This window comes from Mus caroli, unplaced genomic scaffold (assembly GCF_978045245.1).
Source record: "Mus caroli unplaced genomic scaffold, Mus_caroli_1 scaffold_1, whole genome shotgun sequence".
NCBI classification, from domain to species: domain Eukaryota; kingdom Metazoa; phylum Chordata; class Mammalia; order Rodentia; family Muridae; genus Mus; species Mus caroli.
In genome coordinates, this window is record NW_028227256.1 from 113,679,294 (window position 1) to 113,701,174 (window position 21,881).

General features: G+C 38.0%; 1 protein-coding gene across 2 annotated transcripts; it reads left to right on the top strand.

Moving 5' to 3' along the window:
- The first annotated feature begins 1,049 nt into the window (after positions 1–1,049).
- Positions 1,050–21,569, top strand: LOC110295948 (uncharacterized). Of its 2 annotated transcripts, XM_085840275.1 has the most exons (4): positions 1,050–1,176; positions 1,641–1,736; positions 20,212–20,601; positions 20,695–21,569. In XM_085840275.1, the coding sequence occupies exons 1-4, from the start codon at positions 1,065–1,067 to the stop codon at positions 21,567–21,569; spliced, it is 1,473 nt and encodes a 490-aa protein (XP_085696401.1). In that variant the 5' UTR covers positions 1,050–1,064. The 2 variants fall into 2 exon arrangements, with proteins under 2 accessions (XP_085696401.1, XP_085696390.1); XM_085840264.1 differs by having other exon boundaries at positions 19,876–21,569.
- The last annotated feature ends 312 nt before the right edge of the window (positions 21,570–21,881 follow it).

The window sequence follows — 21,881 nt, forward strand, 5'->3', positions numbered from 1 at the left end:
ATGTGTCAGTCCTGTTTTGATAAAACATCTCAGGCAAATATATGGAATTGGTTACGAAAATCTTTTGGTTCTTCTGCCTGTAGAAGCTCGTCTCTTCTTCATATCTCCTCTGGCACAAGCCATGGGGTGTGGCCAGTATTGATTTCTGCTTTCTACGCTTCAATTCTTCTAGAAACAGGGAGGGTCTGTTGCTTCTACATGCAGATGGTTTTTGGAAGGTGAAATTTTAATGTAACTTTTGTGAGGCATTCCATTCTGATTGAGAAAGGAAAGATGTCTTCTTCTAAGGTATGCATGGGATTTGGACAAATTCACTGTTTTTACAGAAATATTTCATCTTCATAACTTTCAAATCTTCCCTATTCTGGCTCAAATTTAAAGAACTTTTTTCACATGATTCTCAGTATTACTTCTTTAAATGTTATGTCACTGGTGAGCTAAAAATAGATTTTCCCTTTTGCCAGTCTCCTTCATTTTTTTCAATATGACTTGCATAAATGAAAACATAATTTGAATATACTTAAAATTGTCTAAGCGCAAAATGTATGTATATGAGACAAAAGATGAATGTATGAAGTTAATTTCTACTGTGAGCCACTTGAGTCATTATTTGTGAAGAAAGGTGCATGTTTCATGAATCTTTCATCAGAGGGCCTATTGCAATAGTTGTCAGCCTTCCTTTTGCTGCAACAATTTAATATGTTTCTTCATGTTATGCTGACCCAATTATGATTTTATTTTTATTGATACTCCAGAAATATAATGTTGGTACTCCTATGAAGCTTGTTGTAAATCTCTCTGGTCTTTGGTGGCTTTGTGATCACATTAGATCATTTACGAGATCATGCAAGATAGCCTCAAAAAGGTGGCCACCATCAGCATGAGTTTTTATTGACTATTGGAACTGATCTAAGAAATGACACCATTCTTTATCTCAGACATAATTAACCAAATATGCATGTAAGTTATTGGTTGTAAAAAACTTCTATATTTAACTAACATTTTTTTGAACAATTGATAAAAGAGAATACTGTTAATTTTAACTTCAGGGACCATTGACTTTCATGGATGTGGCTATAGAGTTTTCTAAGGAGGAGTGGGAATGCCTGGATTCTACCCAAAGGGCTTTGTATAGAGATGTTATGATGGAAAATTACAATAACCTGGTTTCCGTGGGTAAGAATATTTTTTACTCCATAATTTCTACTTCATTTAGAGATATCTAAAACTACTATTACCATTTGGATATGACATCCATTAATTGGCCTTTCTCTTCTGTTTTTATACATATTGAATGCTCTCTGATTTATAGGTAATATGTTATTTACCTTTATCTTGTTTTTACATTTAACATGCTGATCAGTAAATATTATACCCTTTATGAAAAGGTAGTCTGTTGTTTTTATAAGTAAATGTACTTTGACTTCTACAGTTGGCTTTATTGAACGTTATAAATGTAGAGTGGAGTTCAGAATTTAAAAAATATACAGTATGGAGACTCTAAAATATGTTGGAAAGAACTGACTATAAAAAGTCATTCAATTATCTTTTATTCTTTCCATCTCACCTACATGTCACAATTCTGAGCTAGTACATAACTATATTCAATGGTATATTTTTGTGCTCATTTGAATGTACAGGTGGTGCTGTTTCAAAGCCAGAAGTAATCTTCTGTCTTGAACAAAACAAAGAACCATGGATTGTTGGTAGAGAAGATACAGAGGGAAAAGAACCAGGTAATTTGAAGTGAAATAGTATGTCCTGTGATGAATATAAATCTAGGAGTAATCTAGACCTGATATATAGCTAGAAAAGTTGTTCTGCAATAGAAATTGTTCCTGGGAATTTCTTTCAGAATAATGAATGGAAAAAAAAAGTATAACCATGGATGCTATATGATTTCTGCCTCATTATACCTGAATACTGATGTGTGAAATATACTATGTTTTAATTATTTTTAAAAGTAGCTGACTGTTTCATATTCTAATGACTGTTATTTTTTCTGTTACATGTGAATGATCAGTAGTGATCATTTATATTTGAGTAATTTATTCCATTTTCGTTGTTTTGTAGAATATATTTTTTCTCATATTTTTCTCACTTTCAGCTTCTTGCAAACTATCTCCACTCTCTATACTAACTCAATATCATGATTTCTCTGACTTTTCTTTCTGTCACTTTTTCTGCTTCTCTCTGTCTTTCTCTCTCTCTCTCTTTCTCTTTCACTCAGATAAAAAAAAAATAATAGAAAACCAAAAAAGTATTTAAACATGGAGACTAATTTGTCCTGGCAAATTTTCCTGAACAGAAGGTGTATCTATTCATAGTGTAAAAGTTATTTTCCCTCTTTAAGAAATTATGTATTTTGGATAGGTTCTTAACTTGGGTGACACAATCTAACTCTTTCCCTTGCTTAAAGCTGGGGTATTGTCTCCCTTGTACTGGTCTTGTGAATGCTGTCATATTTTCATTGAGTTTAATTGAGCATTGCTCTTGTTGCTTCTAAAAACATGCACTTTATTTAGCATCATTGGACAAATCTGTTCTTTAAAATCCTACTGTCTCACCTTCTGCTTAGGTGCCTGATCCTTGAAAGGAGGTTTGATAAAGAAAACTTATATAAGACTAAGCACTCCAAAGTCTTTCAGTTTCTGTACATTGTTGATATACATATTAAGCTTTTCCACTGACATCTAAGCGATGCGCAGATCTGGTGAAAAAGAAGTACAACTTTAGGAGTCATATTATTGCAAATTTTATTTGTAGTACTAAAAGTAGATTTTTGGTGATTTTGAGAATTACTCTATCTCTGTGAATTATTGATTTGATTTGATGGGGTTTGCATAAAATCTGTAGATTACTTTTGGTAAGATGGCTATTGTTTACTGTGTTAATCCTTCCCATGACCATAGGAGATCTGTCCATCTTCTGAGGTCATCTTAGATTTCTTTCTTCAGACACATCAACTTCTTGAGATACAGATATTTCACTTGCTTGGTTTGGGTCACTTCAAGATATTTTATATTATTTGTGATTATTTTGAAGGGTATAGTTTTCCATAAGTTCTTTTTGGTCCATTTATCCTTTAATTAGAAGAAGGCTACTGATTTATTATAGTTAACTTTATATCCAGCCACTTTGCTAAGTTGTTTCTCAGATGTAGGAGTAGTCTGGTGGAATTTTGGGGGTCAATTATATATACTATCAAAAAACTCAGGATAGCAAAATCCATTCTTTTTTTTTAATTAGGTATTTTCCTCAATTACATTTCCAATGCTATCCAAAAAGTCCCCAATACACTCCGCCCCAGCACCCCACCCACCCACCCACACCCCTTGGCCCTGGCATTCCCCTGTATTGGGGCATATAAAGTTGGCAAGTCCAATGGGCCTCTCTTTCCAGTGATGGCCGACTAGGCCATATTTTGATACAAATGCAGCTAGAGTCAAGAGCTCTGGGGTACTGGTTAGTTCATAATAATGTTCTACCTATGGGGTTGCAGTTCCCTTTAGCTCTTTGGGTAATTTCTCTAGCTCCTCCATTGGGGGCCCTGTGATCCATCCAATAGCTGACTGTGAGCATCCACTTCTGTGTTTGCTAGGCCCCTGCATTGTCTCACAAGAGACAGCTATATCTGGGTCCTTTCAGCAAAATCTTGCAAGTGTATGCAATGGTGTCAGCGTTTGGAAGCTGATTATGGGATGGATCCCTGGATATGGCAGTCTTTAGATGGTCCATCCTTTCTTCACAGCTCCAAACTTTATCTCTGTAACTTTTTCCATGGGTGTTTTGTTCCCAATTCCAAGAAGGGGCACAGTGTCCACACTTTGGTCTTCGTTCTTCTTGAGCTTCATGTGTTTAACAAATTGTATCTTATATCTTGGGTATCCTAAGTTTTTGGGCTAATATCCACTTATCAGTGAGTACATATTGTGTGAGCTCCATTGTGAATATGTTACCTCACTCAGGATGTTGCCCTCCAGATCCATCCATTTGCCTAGGAATTTCATAAATTCATTCCTTTTAATAGCTGAGTAGTACTCCATTGTGTAAATGTACCACATTTTCTGTATCCATTCCTCTGTTGAGGGGTATCTGGGTTCTTTCCAGCTTCTGACTATTATAAATAAGGCTGCTATGAACATAGTGGAGCATGTGTCCTTCTTACCGGTTGGAACATCTTCTGGATATATGCCCAGGAGAGGTATTGCTGGATCCTCTGGTAGTATTATGTCCAATTTTCTGAGGAACCGCCAAACTGATTTCCAGAGTGGTTGTACCAGCTTGCAATCCCACCAACAATGAAGGAGTGTTCCTCTTTCTCCACATCCTCACCAGCATCTGCTGTCAACTGAATTTTTGATCTTATCCATTCTGACTGGTGTGAGGTGGAATCTCAGGGTTGTTTTGAGTTGCATTTCCCTGATGATTAAGGATGTTGAACATTTTTTCAGGTGCATCTCTGCCATTCGGTATTCCTCAAGTAAGAATTCTTTCTTCAGTTCTGAGCCCCATTTTTTAACGGGGTTATTTGATTTTCTGGAGTCCACCTTCTTGAGTTCTTTATATATATTGGATATTAATCCCCTATCTGATTTAGGATAGGTAAAGATCCTTTCCCAATCTGTTGGTGGTCTTTTAGTCTTATTGACGGTATCTTTTTCCTTGCAGAAGCTTTGCAACTTTATGAGGTCCCATTTATCGATTCTCGATCTTACAGCACAAGCCTTTGCTGTTCTATTCAGGAATTTTTCCCCTGTACCCATATCTTTGAGGCTTTTCCCTACTTTCTCCTCTATAAGTTTCAGTTTCTCTGGTTTTATGTGGAGTTCCTTAATCCACTTCGATTTGACCTTAGTACAAGGATATAGGAATGGATCAATTCGCATTCTTCTACATGATAACGGCCAGTTGTGCCAGCACCATTTGTTGAAAATGCTGTCTTTTTTCCACTGGATGGTTTTTGCTCCCTTGTCAAAGATCAAGTGACCATAGGTATGTGGATTGATCTCAGGGTATTCAATTCTGTTCCATTGGTCTACTTGTCTGTTGTTATACCAGTACCATGCAGTTTTTATCACAATTGCTCTGTAGTACAGCTTTAGGTCAGGCATGGTGATTCCACCAGAGGTTCTTTTATCCTTGAGAAAAGTTTTTGCTATCCAATGTTTTTTGTTGTTCCAGATGAATTTGCAGATTGCCCTTTCTATTCGTTGAAGAATTGAGTTGGAATTTTGATGGGGATTGCATTGAATCTGTAGATTGCTTTTGGCAAGATAGGCATTTTTACAATGTTGATCATGCCAATCCATGAGCATGGAAGATCTTTCCAACTTCTGAGGTCTTCTTTAATTTCTTTCTTCAGGGACTTGAAGTTCTTGTCATACAGATCTTTCACTTCCTTAGAGTCACGCCAAGGTATTTTTTATTGTTTGTGACTATTATGAAGGGTGTTGTTTCCCTAATTTCCTTCTCTGCCTGTTTATCCTTTTGGTACAGAAAGGCCATTGACTTGCTTGAGTTAATTTTATATCCAGCTACTTCACCGAAGCTGTTTATCAGGCTTAGGAGTTCTCTGGTGGAATTTTTAGGGTCACTTATGTATACTATCATATCATCTGCAAAAAGCGATATTTTGACTTCTTCTATTCAGATTTGTATCCCCTTGATCTCCTTTTGTTGTCTAATTGCTCTGGCTAGGACTTCAAGTACAATGTTGAATAGGTAGGGAGAGAGTGGGCAGCCTTGTCTAGTCCCTGATTTTAGTGGGATTTCTTCCAGCTTCTCACCATTTACTTTGATGTTGGCTACTGGTTTGCTGTATATTGCTTTTATCATGGTTATGTATGGGCCTTGAATTCCTGATCTTTCCAAGACTTTTATCATGAATGGGTGTTGGATTTTGTCAAATGCTTTTTCAGCATCTAACGAGATGATCATGTGGTTTTTGTCTTTGAGTTTGTTTATATAATGGATTACATTGATGCATTTTCGTATATTGAATGTATATTCATCCCTGGGATGAAACCTACTTGGTCAGGATGGATGATTGTTTTGATGTGTTCTTGAATTCGGTTAGCGAGAATTTTATTGAGGATTTTTGCATCAATATACATAAGGGAAATTGGTCTGAGGTGCTCTATCTTTGTTGGTTCTTTATGTGGTTTAGGTATCAGAGTAATTGTGGCTTCATAGAATGAGTTGGGTAGAGTACCTTCTGCTTCTATTTTGTGGAATAGTTTGTGAAGAACTGGGATTAGATCTTCTTTGAAGGTTTGATAGAACTCTGCACTAAACCCATCTGGTCCTGAGCTTTTTTTGGTTGGGAGACTATTAATGACTGCTTCTATTTCTTTAGGGGATATAGGACTGTTTAGATCATTAACCTGATCTTGATTTAACTTTGGTACCTGGTATCTGTCTAGAAACTTGTCCATTTCATCCAGGTTCTCCAGTTTTGTTGAGTATAGCCTTTTGTAGAAGGATCTGATGGTGTTTTGGATTTCTTCAGTGTCTGTTGTTATGTCTCCCTTTTCATTTCTGATTTTGTTAATTAGAATGCTTTCCCTATGCCCTCTAGTGAGTCTGGCTAAGGGTTTATATATCTTGTTGATTTTCTCAAAGAATCAGCTCCTAGTTTGGTTGATTCTTTGAATTGTTCTTCTTGTTTCCACTTGTTTGATTTCACCCCTGAGTTTGAATATTTCTTGCCGTCTACTCCTCTTGGGTGAATTTGCTTCCTTTCGTTCTAGAGCTTTTAGGTGTGTTGTCAAGCTGCTAATGTGTGGTCTCTCTAGTTTTTTTTGGAGGCACTCAGAGCTATGAGTTTTCCTCTTAGAAATGCTTTCAATGTTTCCCATAAGTTTGGGTATGTTGTGGCTTCATTTTCATTAAACTCCAGAAAGTCCTTAATTACTTTCTTTATTCCTTCTTTAACCAAGGTATCATTGAGAAGAGTGTTGTTTAGTTTCCACGTGTGTGTTGGCTTTCTATTTATTTTTTTATTGATGATCAGTCTTAGTCCATGGTGATCTGATAGGGTGCATGGGACAATTTCAATATTTTTGTATATGTTGAGGCTTGTTTTATGACCAATTATGTGGTCAATTTTGGAGAAGGTACTGTGAGGTGCTGAGAAGAAGGTATATCCTTTTGTTTTAGGATAAAATGTTCTGTAGATATCTGTCAGATCCATTTGTTTCATAACCTCTGTTAGTTTCACTGTGTCCCTGTTTAGTTTCTGCTTCCATGATCTGTCCATTGGTGAAAGAGTTGTGTTTAAGTCTCCCACTATTATTGTGTGAGGTGCAATATGTGCTTTGAGCTTTACTAAAGTTTCTTTAATGAATGTGGCTGCCCTTGTATTTTGAGCATAGATATTCAGAATTGATAGTTCCTCTTGGAGGATTTTATCTTTGATGAGAATGAAGTGCCCTTCCTTGTCTTTTTTGGTGACTTTGGGTTGGAAGTCAATCTTATCAGATATTATAATGGCTACTCCAGCTTGTTTCTTCCTACCATTTGCTTGGAAAATTGTTTTCCAGCCTTTCATTCTTAGGTAGTGTCTATCTTTTTCTTTGAGATGAGTTTCCTCTAAGCAGCAAAATGTTGGGTCCTGTTTCTGTAGCCAGTCTGTTAGTCTATGCCTTTTTATTGGGGAGTTGAGTCCATTGATATTAAGAGATATTAGGGAGAAGTAATTGTTGCTTCCTTTTATTTTTGTTGTTAGAGTTGGTGTTCTGTTCTCGTGGCTGTCTTCTTTTAGGTTTGTTGTGCGATTACCTTCTTGCTTTTTCTAGGACGGGGTTTCCATCCTTGTATTGGGTTTTTTTTTTTTTTTTCTGTTATTATCCTTTGAAGGGCTGGATTCGTGGAAAGATAATGTGTGAATTTGGTTTTGTCGTGGAATACTTTGGTTTCTCCATCTATGGTAATTGAGAGTTTGGCTGGGTATAGTAGCCTGGGCTGGAAATTGTGTTCTCTTAGTTTCTGTATAACATCTGTCCAGGATCTTCTGGCTTTCATAGTCTCTGGTGAAAAATCCAGTGTAATTCTGATAGGCTTGCCTTTATATGTTACTTGACCTTTTTCTCTTACTACTTTTAGTATTCTATCTTTATTTAGTGCATTTGTTGTTCTGATTATTATGTGTCGGAAGGAATTTCTTTTCTGGTCCAGTCTATTTGGAGTTCTGTAAGCTTCTTGTATGTTCATGGGCATCTCTTTCATTAGGTTTGGGAAGTTTTCTTCTATAATTTTGTTGAAGATATTTGCTGGTCCTTTGAGTTGAAAATCTTCATTCTCATCTACTCCTATTATCAGTAGGTTTGGTCTTCTCATTTTGTCCTGGATTTCCTGGATGTTTTTAGTTAGGATCTTTTTGGATTTTGCATTTGCTTTGATTGTCGTGCCGATGTTCTCTATGGAGTCTTCTGCACCTGAGATTCTCTCTTCCATTTCTTGTATTCTGTTGCTGGTGTTCGCATCTATGGTTCCAGATTTCTTTCCTAGGGTTTCTATCTCCAGCGTTGCCTCAATTTGGGTTTTCTTCATTGTCTCTACTTCCCTTTTTAGTTCTTGGATGGTTTTATTCAATTCCATCACCTGTTTCATTGTGTTTTCCTGCAATTCTTTAAGGGATTTTTGTGCTTCCTCTTTAATATCTTCTACCTGTTTAGCAGTGTTGTCCTGCAATTCTTTAAGGGATTTTTGTGCTTTCTCTTTAATGTCTTCTACCTGTTTAGCAGTGTTCTCCTGTATTTCTTTAAGTGTGTTATTAAAGTCCTTCTTGATGTCCTCTACCATCATCATGAGATATGCTTTTAGATCCGGGTCTAGCTTCTCTGGTGTGCTGGGGTGCCCTGGACTGGGCGAAGTGGGAGTGCTGGGTTCTGATGATGGTGAGTGGTCTTGGTTTCTGTTAGTAAGATTATTACATTTACCTTTCGCCATCTGGCAATCTCTGGGGTTAGTTGTTATCGTTGTCACTGTTTAATGATTGGGGCAGATGCTGTGTTCCACTAACCAGATGTCTTAAGATCCTGTGGCGGGTGTCGTGGGTAGCTGGCGGTTGTCAGCTGACCCTGCGCCCTAGCTACCCCTTTGCTGGTCAGACCGGAAGAGGCTTGTGGCCCTACTCAGGCCGGTTTTCTGCCTCCCCAACCAAAGCAGTCTCAGGTCCTGCGCGATTGGACTGGAGCAGAAGCTGTGTTCCACTTACCAGAAGTCTCAAGATCCTGTGGCGGGTGTTGTGGGTAGCTGGAGGGTGTCAGCCGACCCAGTGCCCCAGCCACCCAGGTGCTGGTCAGACAGGAAGAGGCCTGTGGCCCCACTCAGGCCAGCTTTCTGCTTCCCTAACTAAAGCAGTCTCAGGTCCCGCGCGATTGGATTGGAGCAGAAGCTGTGTTCCACCCACCAGAAATCCCAAGGTCCTGTGGCAGGTGTCGTGGGTAGCTGGCGGGTGTCAGCCGACCCTGTGCCCTAGCTACCCCTGTGCTGGTCTGACCGGAAGAGGCTTGTGGCCCTACTCAGGCCGGTTTTCTGCCTCCCCAACCAAAGCAGTCTCAGGTCCCGCGCGATTGGACTGGAGCAGAAGCTGTGTTCCACTCACCAGAAGTCTCAAGATCCTGTGGCAGGTGTCGTGGATAGCTGGTGGGTGTCAGCCGACCCAGCGCCCCAGCCACCTCGGTGCTGGTCAGACAGGAAGAGCGCCAAATCCATTCTTAACAATGAAATATCTTCTGGGGAAATCACCTTCCCTGACCTCAAGTTGTAGTTTAGAGCAATAGTGATTAAAAAAAATACAGCAGGTATGGGCAGGTAGATCAATGGAATGTAACTGAAGACCCAGAAATGAACCCACACACCCTCACAGCATGCAGAGGATGGAAGAACCAGGGTGAGGAGAAAGGAGAGCAAGATCAGGTATTGAAAGAAAGAGGAGAGAAGTTCAGAGGGTCAGGATATTGAATTTCTTTTAGCAATGGGTAATGGGGAACTGTAGGTAGCTACTAGAAAGTCTCAGACCCCAGGGAATGGAGAGTCTCCTAGGACAGAAAGGTGATGACTGTAGCCAAATACCCAAGAACATATAACCAGCATAGACTACCTCCAGTAGATAGGTACTACCTCAAATTGAGGGATGGGATTACTTACAAATATCAAAATTTTAACCATGCAGTCTGTATACACCAAACAACAACTCTATTGATCATGCCAAGAAGTGCTTGCTGACAGGATCCTGATATGGGTGTTCCCTGAGAGGTTCTATCAGCATTTGACCAATATAGAGGCAGATACTCACACTGGGCCCGGCATTGCAAATGGATGAGCTAGGGGAAAGAATAAAGGAGCTAAAAAGGATTGCAAATACATAAAAAAATATATCAAATAACTATATCTCCCAGAGCTCCTAGGGGGAAAATCATCAACCAAATAGTATAAATATAGAGAGCTATGGCTCCAGATTCATATGTAGCAGAGGATCACCTTATCAGATATCGATGGGAGGGAAAGCCCTTGGTCCTATGGAGGCTTGATGTCCAAATGTAGGAGGATGTGAGAGTGGTGAGGATAGAGAGGGTGAGTAGGTAGAGGAGCACCCTCATAGAGGGAAAATGTAGGGGGCAGATAGAAGATGAAATGGGGTGTTTGTGGCGAAATACTGGGCAGAAGGATATCATTTAAAATGTAAACAAGTAAAATTATTAATAAATAAGAATAGTAGATTTTAAGGTTGGGTCCAAGTCCTTATGATCTCATATTCTTGGCCTCATAAGTAGTATCATATATGGGTTTTTAGCTCACAGAGCTATAATACTGCCAATTATAAGGTGATAGGAAACTCCAAACCATTTGGAGAATTATATACAACAGTGAACATATATTCCAGGAAGGTTAGCCTTGGACATCCATAATTCTTTAGCTCAGTGAGAGTAATAATTTATTTTATCCTCCTATAGCATTGCAGTACCTGGCAGTGCTATGAATGTAATTCATTAGGGATAAACAATTCTGTTAAACAAACAGTGCAATATCTCTGTTTGTTGCTTTATGTTTTTACTGTCTCAGCAGTAGGCAAATATACTCATTTCTGGAAGGAAAATAAATTGGTTTGGATTTATCTGAGAAATGAAACTGGACTATAGGTTACCTTTGGACAATAACTCAAAAGGTTATAACCTGTCCCTTGTTCTAGGTTCTAGATGTAGTAGCATTTGCCATGAAGTTATTGCCTAACTCATTTTAATTTGTGGCAATGTCACTTCAACTGCTTTTCATATCCCATGTCTTAGGAAGAATCTATAATAGAAATTTTCTATATGGTATTTCTTTTTTTATAATTTCTTTTCTTATTAGATATTTTCTTTATTTACATTTCAAATGCTATCCCCTTTCCTAGTCTCCCCTCTGAAAACCCCTTATCCCTTCCCTCCTACCTCTGATCACCAACCCCCACACTCCCACTTCCTGGCCCTGGCAGTCCCCTATAATGGGGTATATAACATTCATAGGACGAAGAGCCTCTCCTCCCATTGATAACTGACTTTGCTACATGTGCAGCTGGAGCCATGATTCCAATCATGTGTTTTCTTTGTTGGATGTTTTTGTCTAGGAGCTCTGGAGAAACTGGTTAGTTCATATTGTAATTCCTCCTATGGGACAACAAAGCCCTTCAGCTCCCTGGGTACTTTCTCTAGTACCTTCATTGGAGATCTTGTGCTCTGTCCAGTGGATAGCTGTGAGCATCTACTTCTATATTTGTCAGTCTATGGCAGAGTCTCATAGGAGACACCTACATCAGGTTCCTGTCAGTAAGCTCTTGTTAGCATCTACAATAGTGTACGGATTTGGTGGTTGTTTATGGAATGGATCCCCAGGTGGGGCAGTCCCTGGATGGTCACTCCTTCCATTTCTGCTTTACATTTTGTCTCTGTGACTCCTTCTATGGGTATTTTGTTCCCCCTTCTAAGAAGGATAAAATTATCCACACTTTGGTCTTCCTTATTTTTGACTTTCATGTGTTTTGTGAATTGTATCCTGAGTATTCCAAGCTTCTGGATTAATATCCACTTATCAATGAGTGCATACCATGCGTGTTCTTTTGTTATTATGTTACCTCCCTCAGGAGGGGTATTGCTAGATCCTCTGATAGTACTATGTTGAATTTTCTGAGGAACAGCTGAATTTTCTGATTTTCAGAGTGGTTGTACCAGCTTGCAATCAGACCAGCAATGGAAGAGTTCTCTTCTTCCTAATCATTGCCAGCATCTGCTGTCACCTGACACATTCAGACTGGTGTGAGGTGGGATCTCAGGGTTATTTGATGTCCATTTCCGTGATGACAAAGGCATTCTCCTATACTGGGCCGTAGAACATTCACAGGACCAAGGGACTCTCTTCCCATTTTTGACCAACTAGGACATCCTCTGCTACATATACAGATAGAGCCACATGTCCCACCATGTGTTTTCTTTGATTGGTGGTTCAGTTCCAAGGAGCTCTGGGGGTACTTCCCTTATGAATAGCGATGCAAAAATACTGAATAAAATTCTCACAAACCTAATCCAAGAGCACATCAAAATAATAATCCTTCATGATCATGTAGGCTTCATCCCAGGGATGCAAGGATGGTTCAATATATGGAAATCTATCAACATAAATCACTATATAAACAAACTCAAAGGCAAAAAACACATGATCAGCTCTTTAGATGCTGAGAAAGCAGTTGACAAAGTACAACACTCCTTCATGATAAAAGTCTTAGAAATATCAGGAAGACAAGGCCCATACATAAACATAATAAAAGAAATATACAGCAAACCAGTAGCCAGCATCAAACTAAATGGTGAGAAACTTGAAGCAATCCTACTAAAATCAGGGACTAGACAAGACTGCCCACTCTCTCCTTACCTATTCAATATAGTGCTTTAAATCCTAGCTAGAGCAATTAGACAACAAAAGGAGATCAAGGGGATACATATTGTAAAGGAAGAAGTCAAAATATCACTATTTGGGGATGATATGATAGCATATATTTTCAACATCACAGATTTAGAGCTCTTTTTCCTAGCCTTAAGGGCTATCTTCAAGATTTCAGTGTTTAATAATTTGGTATGACATTAGCTGTAACTTCAACTTCTGAACTTGTGCTGTTTTTAGTTATCATGGAGTCATTAACCATAAAAGAATGACATTCCTTGGAAGGAAAGAGTCCTCCATTGCTTGTAAATTAAGAAAATCTGTTCATTATTTTACAAACAGATCTTACACCCAAAGAAGCCATTGCTAGTACTAGATGCTCACACCTGGGCCTTGTCCCAGAGGCAGATACCAAGGCACTCTGCCTCCTCCAAGGCCATGCTGGGCTCAACTGATCATGTTGCACATCCAACCACAATGGAAAAGTGTTTTCCATGTTCCACATCCTTGTCAGTAAGTGTTCTAGCTTGAATTACTGATCCTATCCACTCTAATAGGCATAAGGTGGAATCTCAGAGTTGTTTTGATTTGCATTTCTCTGATGACTGTAAGTTATAAGCATTAGTTTAAGTGTCTCAACCAATAGAGATTCCTCTGATAATTATTCTCTGTTTATCTCTGTACCCTAATTTTAATCTGTTTAATTGTTGTTATCTAACTTCTTGAGTTCTTTATATATTTTTATATTAGTCATCTGTCAGATATAGGGGTCATGTAGTACTTTTCAGTCTGTAGTCTGCCATTTCATCCAATTAATGGTATTGTTTGCCTTGTAGTCACGTTTTAGCTTTAGAAGATCCCATTTAAAAATTGTTGATCTTAGAGCCTGATAGATTGCTGTTCTGCTCAATATGTTGTCTTCTGTACCATTATATTCAAGACTATTCCCCACTCAGATGGACTGTATTTGCTTGGGCTAAGGTATAGCACTATCAGGAGAGGAATTTTGGCTTTGTTGAGGTGGGTGTGTCACTTTGGGCATCAGCTTTAATACCCTAGTCCTAGCTGCCTGAATGTCAGTTGTCTCCTATTGACCTGCAGAAGATGTAGAACTCTCAACTCCTCCTGTGCCGTGCATTTCTAGATGCTGCCATACTCTTGTCTTGATGATAAAGGATTGACTTCTGTAGTTAAGTTTCTATTGTATCTTCTAAGCCTGAGATGTTCTCTTATGTTGCATTGATGATGCTTATGTCAAGAACTCCTTGTCAATTTTCTAGATTTTATGTTTCCAAGATTTTCAGGTTGTATATTCTTCATTGTTCTTATTTTAGTTTTCAGACCTTAACATTTTTATTCATTTTTCTTTATCTATTTGAATGTATTGCACTATACTTACTGCCCGAGTACAGGGGAATGCCAGGATCAAGATGTAGGAGTGAGTTGGTAGGGAAGCAAGGCAGGGGGAGGGTACAGAGGACTTTTGGGATAGCATTTGAAATATAAATGAAAAAATGTCTAGTAAATTTTTTTTTAAAAAGACAACCGACTAGTTTAATTATATTTTCTATTATTTTTAAATAAATCTCTGTAAATAAATTTTATTTATTTCTTTTTAAAAACCCTCCATCATCTTCATCAGATTAGACTTAAGGTTATTTTCTTGTATTTCAGGATTGTGAGGATATAAAGGCTTAGAGTTGTAGGACAGGGAAGTTGTAGTAGTACTATATTGCCTTCAATTTTGTTGATTATGTACTTTTGTTATCCTTAGGCCATCTGGAGGTCACTGGTGTTTACAGGCCATGTAGTCTTTGTTAACTATGGGACTCTGGGACTGCAGGTCAAGCTGGTAGTTCCTGGACATCTAAGGCCTCTGGGATTTTAGGTAGACACTGTTAATCCATGGGTGGCAGCAGGCTTCCAGGGTTTTAGGAAGAGAATGTAGTCCGAGATATGTTCAGAATTCTGGATATCCAAGGTGTTGGCAGGCCTCTAGGAAGGCAGTCAGAGCTTGTGTTTCCTGATGGCTCCAGACATCTGGGATTGCAGGAAGTGATACAGACTGGAAGATGAAGCACAGAGTAGATAGGGCAGACCTCATGGCTGCTATCATTTCCAGGAAATTCAGGAGGGAGAATATTGGGAATCTCACCAGTTTGTCCAGGATGGAAACAGCCTCCAGGGATGTAGACAGAGTTTTGACCCAGGAAATGGAGTACAGATCTTGTATTTTAAAATTATAATTTAAATAATGTGTAACTCTTCAAATGTCAGGTCAAGAATTTCATATTAACATAAAGTTTTACATAGTAGTATGGTTGAAAAATTGATTTTATGCACATCAAGCCTTTTACCATGTTGAACAATTATCAGGTTTCTTAAGAATTTATCTGTTCTAGTGAATATTCTTTAACATATAACAAAATTTTGAAATACCCTATTTTTTCCTTTCTCCTTTGCCTTATTTTTTTTTTTTGTTAGATATTTTCCTATTTACACTTCAAATGTTATCCCCTTTCCTGGATTTCCCACTGAAAACTCCCTATCCCCTTCCCCTCACCCTGCTTACCAATCCACCCACTCCCATGTCCTGGACCTGGCATTCCCCTTCCCTGGGGTATAGAGCCTTCACAGAACCATGGGCATTTTGTCCCACTGATGAATGACTAGGCCATCCTCTACTACATATGAAGCTGGAGCCATGAGTTTCACTATGTATATTCTTTGATTGGTGGTTTAGTCACTAGGAGCAGTGGGGGTATCCCCCTTTTTTGTTTTATTAAAACGAGGCTGGTCTAGACCTCTGCAGTTACGCCCATCTGCTGTGGCTCCTGTTTTAGGTCATTCCTCTAATGTCACAGCCTTACCTGTCATAGGGTAACCCTATCACCACCGGGCCACATGTCTTAGGTTGGTCTGTGCACGAGGAAAGTTGCCCATCTCTGGATACCACAGTGCTGTGAGACAATAACTGCTAGATGGCCTAGTGTGAACTCTACGAGCGAGGCCAGCCAGGTTTTAAGGAAAAATTTTAGTGGAGAAATCATGATCACCCTGTCGCGTGCAATGAGGAAACCTCAGCAATGTGCAAGGGCTGATCAATGATCATTGAGTCTCTCTCATCCCAGTGCAATGGATCCGCAGATCCATGGGGTGCAAGAGCAGAGAACTCAAATGCCGACTAATTCTTAAACATAGATAACCAAATTTCAGGGCAGGCCCCTTGTTCAATGGCCACAAGTGCTTGAGTTATAACGACCTTGTCACGTTTCTGTTGAGATCTGAGTTTGTAAACCAACCATAGCATAAACACTATCCCACAACATAAGGCTGCACCAAACAATATAACCCCCACCCACTCCATAAAATAATAAAATGCAGAGATAAGCCAAGAGGTAAAATTTCCAAGGGTCACTGGTTCCACTCTGGTCCCATTGAGGTTCAGGATCTGTATCTGCAGCTTCGTCTGCAACCTTTCCAGCTCCTGCGACCAGTTCCCCTTCAGGTGATTCAATAGGTCTGTACTTCTAATAAAAGAATCATTAATATACCTAATGGGAGTAATGCTGCCAATTAAAGATAATCTACTCTTATATGCCCGTGGCTCTTGAAGAGTTTGTCGTGCATAAGGCACATCCAAAAAATATTCCTTTGCAAAAAACAAAGGCAAGGTAGAAGAATTGGAATGTACCAGTAAAGGTACTGGCCATCTTACTATGGCCCACAAAGGTATATTTATCCTGGTCTCAATCATCAGGAGCAAGAGGATTATCTTGGGGTTCATCTTGCTCTTTCACGGTCCTTGTCAGTCACGTAGGGACCCAAAGTGGATTTTCTTCACCCTGTGGAAAAACACAAATAGCACCCCGGGATCTGATTAAGATAGGATCCGGGCCATACCATTTATTATCAAGGTCATTTTTTCAGTTGACCATTTCCTTTGGCCGATCGGGCTCCGAACTATGACGATCAGCCGCAGAGTGGCCATGCTCATCAAGATTTAAAAAATTAATAGTAAAGAGTGCCATGGAAACAGCTGCTCTTGGTACTGGGGATATCATGTCTTCCACATTTTCCCTTCTTTGTTTTATTAAATAAGCTTTTATAGTGCAATGAGCACATTCCACAATGCCTTGTCCTTGTGGATTGTAAGGAAGACCAGTCAGATGTAAAACATTCATTTGATGGCAAATTGTTGAAACTTATTAGAAACATATGCTGGCCCATTGTCAGTTTTTAGAATTTTCCTGCCTCTCCTTTCCTTGAAAGTGCTTTCCATGCCTTAATAGCAGCAGCTGAAACCTGAGCGTATGCTCCCCAATTATAATTTGTCTGATTATCTGCATTCATGACTGAATACAGGAGATGGCCTCTTCAGGTTCCATATCTCCTATATAGCCAGGCACAGCTAAGGTCACCCTCATTGATTCTTTGACTTCTCCCTTGTCCCTGGTATCTATATCATCTGGGAAATATCCACCACCACTGACCTCCATCAATTGCAGATTTCCATTTATTTTCATAATCATCAATCCTTCTGTCATGTCCTTCTTTACACCTGATCCTGAAACCCACATTCCCCTCCCTAACCGACCAACTCTCCCAGTTCCCTTTCTCCATCTGCCTATTGTGGCAATTTTATTCTCCCTTCTAAGTAAATTTCAGGCTTCATTGGTTGGACATTCATTCATTTGAAGAATCTTTTGATCATATTACTGTAATATGGTACACGTTTGGTTTTTTTTTTATATATGTATTTGTAAGTGAGTATATACCATGCATATTGTTTGGGTGCTGGGTTATCTCAAACAGGATGATATTCTCAAGTTATATCCATGTGACTTCAAAATTCATAAGGTCTTTGTTTTTCATACCTGAACAATATTCCATTGTGTAATGTTGCAGAAATTCTTCAACCCAAATATGCCCTGGCAATGAAAACACAACTCAATTAATATGAATACATGCTGTGTGCCTATATTGGGCAGAGCTACTGCTACACTACCATTTTCCACATCTATGAGACCCCTCATAACTTACGGATTCTCCAGGCCATGTGCTTCTGCTCCACTTTTCTTCTTCTTCTTCCTCCTACTCTACATCCTCTCCCTCTTCCATTTTCTCCTTCTTCTTTCTCCTAACCTTCTTCCACTCCATCTTTCCTTTATCTGCACAATCATCAACTCTCCTTTATTTTAAAAAATTAAGGTGAGAAGCAGGTTTACAGGAAATTACCTGCGTTCTGACTCATTCCTTGCTTGCAGCTCCTCACACGAGAACAGAATTAATATCAAATATAATTAGTCCCAAGGCTAACCACAACAGTGTAGATGTACCTCATTTTCTTTATCCATTCTTCAGATGAGGTTTCCATCTAGGTTGTTTATAGTTTGTGGCTTTTACAAGTAAATCTGCTATGAATGTAGTTGAGCACATATCTTTATGGGATGTTGGAGCACTTAAGATTTTAACATTTATCATTCCTAGTTTCTTATAATTATTCCCTCTAACTTTAAATCAATCGTTTAATGTTGAATTAGCATTCAGTCCTAAAAGAAGTATTGCAGGTCCTAATTTTTGTCATTTTGTCATTGGAAAGATGATTTATTTCCATATTGAAGAGTCATTTTTCCAGAGGGAAGAAGTTTTATTAATTAACAGGTGATAGTTTCACCAATTTTGTTAAATTATACTGTTTTAATGAATAATTAATGATTATATTCCTAATATTATAAAACATATGGCATATTTCATGAAATATGTTCTAATATGCATTATATTTATAAAATTGTTTCTTTGTAAGAAAATAGCTGCAATTCTGTCCTGTTTTACTATGATCCTCAGATTGGTGTTATTTCACGCATTATAGATGTGTATAGTTTTCACCTAACTCCAAAATGTCATATAATGATTTGTTTTCAATACTTTCAGCTCTGTCATGTGATTATACTAAGAAGCTATTGCCCAAAGCATGTACACAGGATTACTTCCAGAACAAAATAACACGAAGATTTGGATGTAATAGCCTTTCAGATCTATATCAAAACAAGTTCTGGGAATGTAGAGGTGATAGCACAGAATATGAAATATATGATTATGTAAATGAACAACTTGAAAAGCACATTAGTTTTATTTCTGAAAATGATCAAGAATCCCAAACTTCCACTGAAAGAATTCAGTCTATGTCACACTCATTTTCAGAAGTGGAGGATTCTCTAGGAAAAAATTCACAAGTGTTAAAGCATAACTCAATTCTACACATAAATATACAAACATTACAAAATGGCATTTGGGTGAATGAATTATGTTTCCTGATGGATATATCACATAATATGAGATTAAATAGGGCTTCAATACTGTATGAACAAATGAGAGTGTGGAAAAAAGAAAAAGATACTGAATGTCATCAAGGTGAAAGATATTTTCCTCACAATTTATGGCAGTTCCCTCAAAATCTACTCAGAGAAAAGTTCAATGATGTAGATCAACATAAGAATGAGTTTATGGAAGCAATGAAACATGGAAGATATGATGTGGGAGGTAACTGTAAAAACTCCAAAACAATAAATGATATTAATATAGGTTATGTTAAGAATCTGTTTTTAATATATTACCAAAGCAGTCAATATGGAGAGATATTATACCAAGGTAGTGTCTTATTACATGATTCTACTTGTAAAACAAATCCAAGTGAAAATCAGATAAGCGGATACATTCCAGAACATCATTATAGGAAACATAGAAAAATGGCTATCTCTAATCACTGTTCCCAGTCTTCTTTGCAACAGCAAACCATAGAGAAACTTTATATAAATGAAAAGAAGAATGTCATTTTAAGTGAATGTTTAATTCATAGCTGGTATACTGGAACATGTTTTAATGGAGAGTCCAAGAGATACATGTGTGATACATACAGGGATGCCTCAAACGAATCATTAAACTTTCAGAGAGACCAGAAAGCATATAAATGTAGTACATATGGAAAATCCTTTATCCCGTACTCAAATCTTCAATCTTACTACAGAACTCGTACCCAAGAGATACCTTACAAACATAATGAATGTGGAAAATTCTTAACTGGTTCCTCAAGTCTTAAAGTTTGTCATAAAATCTTTACTGGAGAAAGACTTCATATATCTAATAAGTGTGGAAAATCTTTTACACAGTCCACAAAACTTCAAGTTAATCAAAGAATCCATATAGGAGAGAAGCCTTACAAATGTAATGAATGTGGGAAATATTTTACCAGATCTTCAAATCTTCTAGTTCACAACAGAATCCATAAAGGAGAGAATCCTTACAAATGTAAGGAATGTGGAAAATCTTTTACATTGAACTCAAAACTTCAAGTTCACTACAGAATCCATACAGGAGAGAAGCCTTACAAATGTAAGGAATGTGGCAAATCTTTTACACAGAACTCAAATCTTAAAGTACACTACAGAAGCCATACAGAAGAAAGACCTTACAAATGTAATGAATGTGGGAAATCCTTTAAACGATCATCAAAATGTCAAGTTCACTACAGAATCCATACAGGAGAGAAGCCTTACAAATGTAATGAATGTGGCAAATCTTTTACACAATCCTCAAGTCTTACAGTACACTACAGAATCCATACAGGAGAAAAACCTTACAAATGTAATGCATGTGGCAAATCTTTTACAGGATCCTCAAGTCTTAAAGTTCACTACAGAAACCATACAGGAGTAAAACCTTACAAATGTAATGAATGTGGGAAATCCTTTAAACGATCATCAAAATGTCAAGTGCACTACAGAATCCATACAGGAGAGAAGCCGTACAAATGTAATGAATGTGGGAAATATTTTACCAGATCTTCAAATCTTCTAGTTCACAACAGAATCCATAAAGGAGAGAATCCTTACAAATGTAAGGAATGTGGAAAATCTTTTACATTGAACTCAAAACTTCAAGTTCACTACAGAATCCATACAGGAGAGAAGCCTTACAAATGTAAGGAATGTGGCAAATCTTTTACACAGAACTCAAATCTTAAAGTACACTACAGAAGCCATACAGAAGAAAGACCTTACAAATGTAATGAATGTGGGAAATCCTTTAAACGATCATCAAAATGTCAAGTTCACTACAGAATCCATACAGGAGAGAAGCCTTACAAATGTAATGAATGTGGCAAATCTTTTACACAATCCTCAAGTCTTACAGTACACTACAGAATCCATACAGGAGAAAAACCTTACAAATGTAATGCATGTGGCAAATCTTTTACAGGATCCTCAAGTCTTAAAGTTCACTACAGAAACCATACAGGAGAAAAACCTTACAAATGTAATGAATGTGGGAAATCCTTTAAACGATCATCAAAATGTCAAGTGCACTACAGAATCCATACAGGAGAGAAGCCGTACAAATGTAATGAATGTGGCAAATCTTTTACACGGAACACAGACCTTAAAGTTCACTACAGAATCCATACAGGAGAGAAACCTTACAAATGTAATGAATGTGGCAAATCTTTTACACAATCTTCAAATCTTAAAATTCACTACAGAATCCATACAGGAGAGAAACCTTACAAATGTAATGAATGTGACAAATCTTTTACACAGAACTCAAAACTTCAGGTTCACTACAGAATCCACAGAAGAAAGAAGCCTTAAAAATGAATGTGGCAAATTTTTTACATGGAACACAGAGCTTAAAGTTCACCAAAGAATCCATACAGGAGAGAAACCTTACAAATGCAATGAATTTGGCAAATCCTTTACACAATCCTCAAAACTTAAAGTTCACTGCGTAATCCATATGGGAGAGAAACCTCACAAATGTAATGAGTTTATCCAGAACTCAGATCTTAAAGTTCATCAAAGAATCCATACAGTGAGCAAACCTCATAAATGTAAGGAATGTGGCAAATACTTTACATAACACTCAGATCTTAAATCTCACCACAGAATCCATATTGGAGAGAA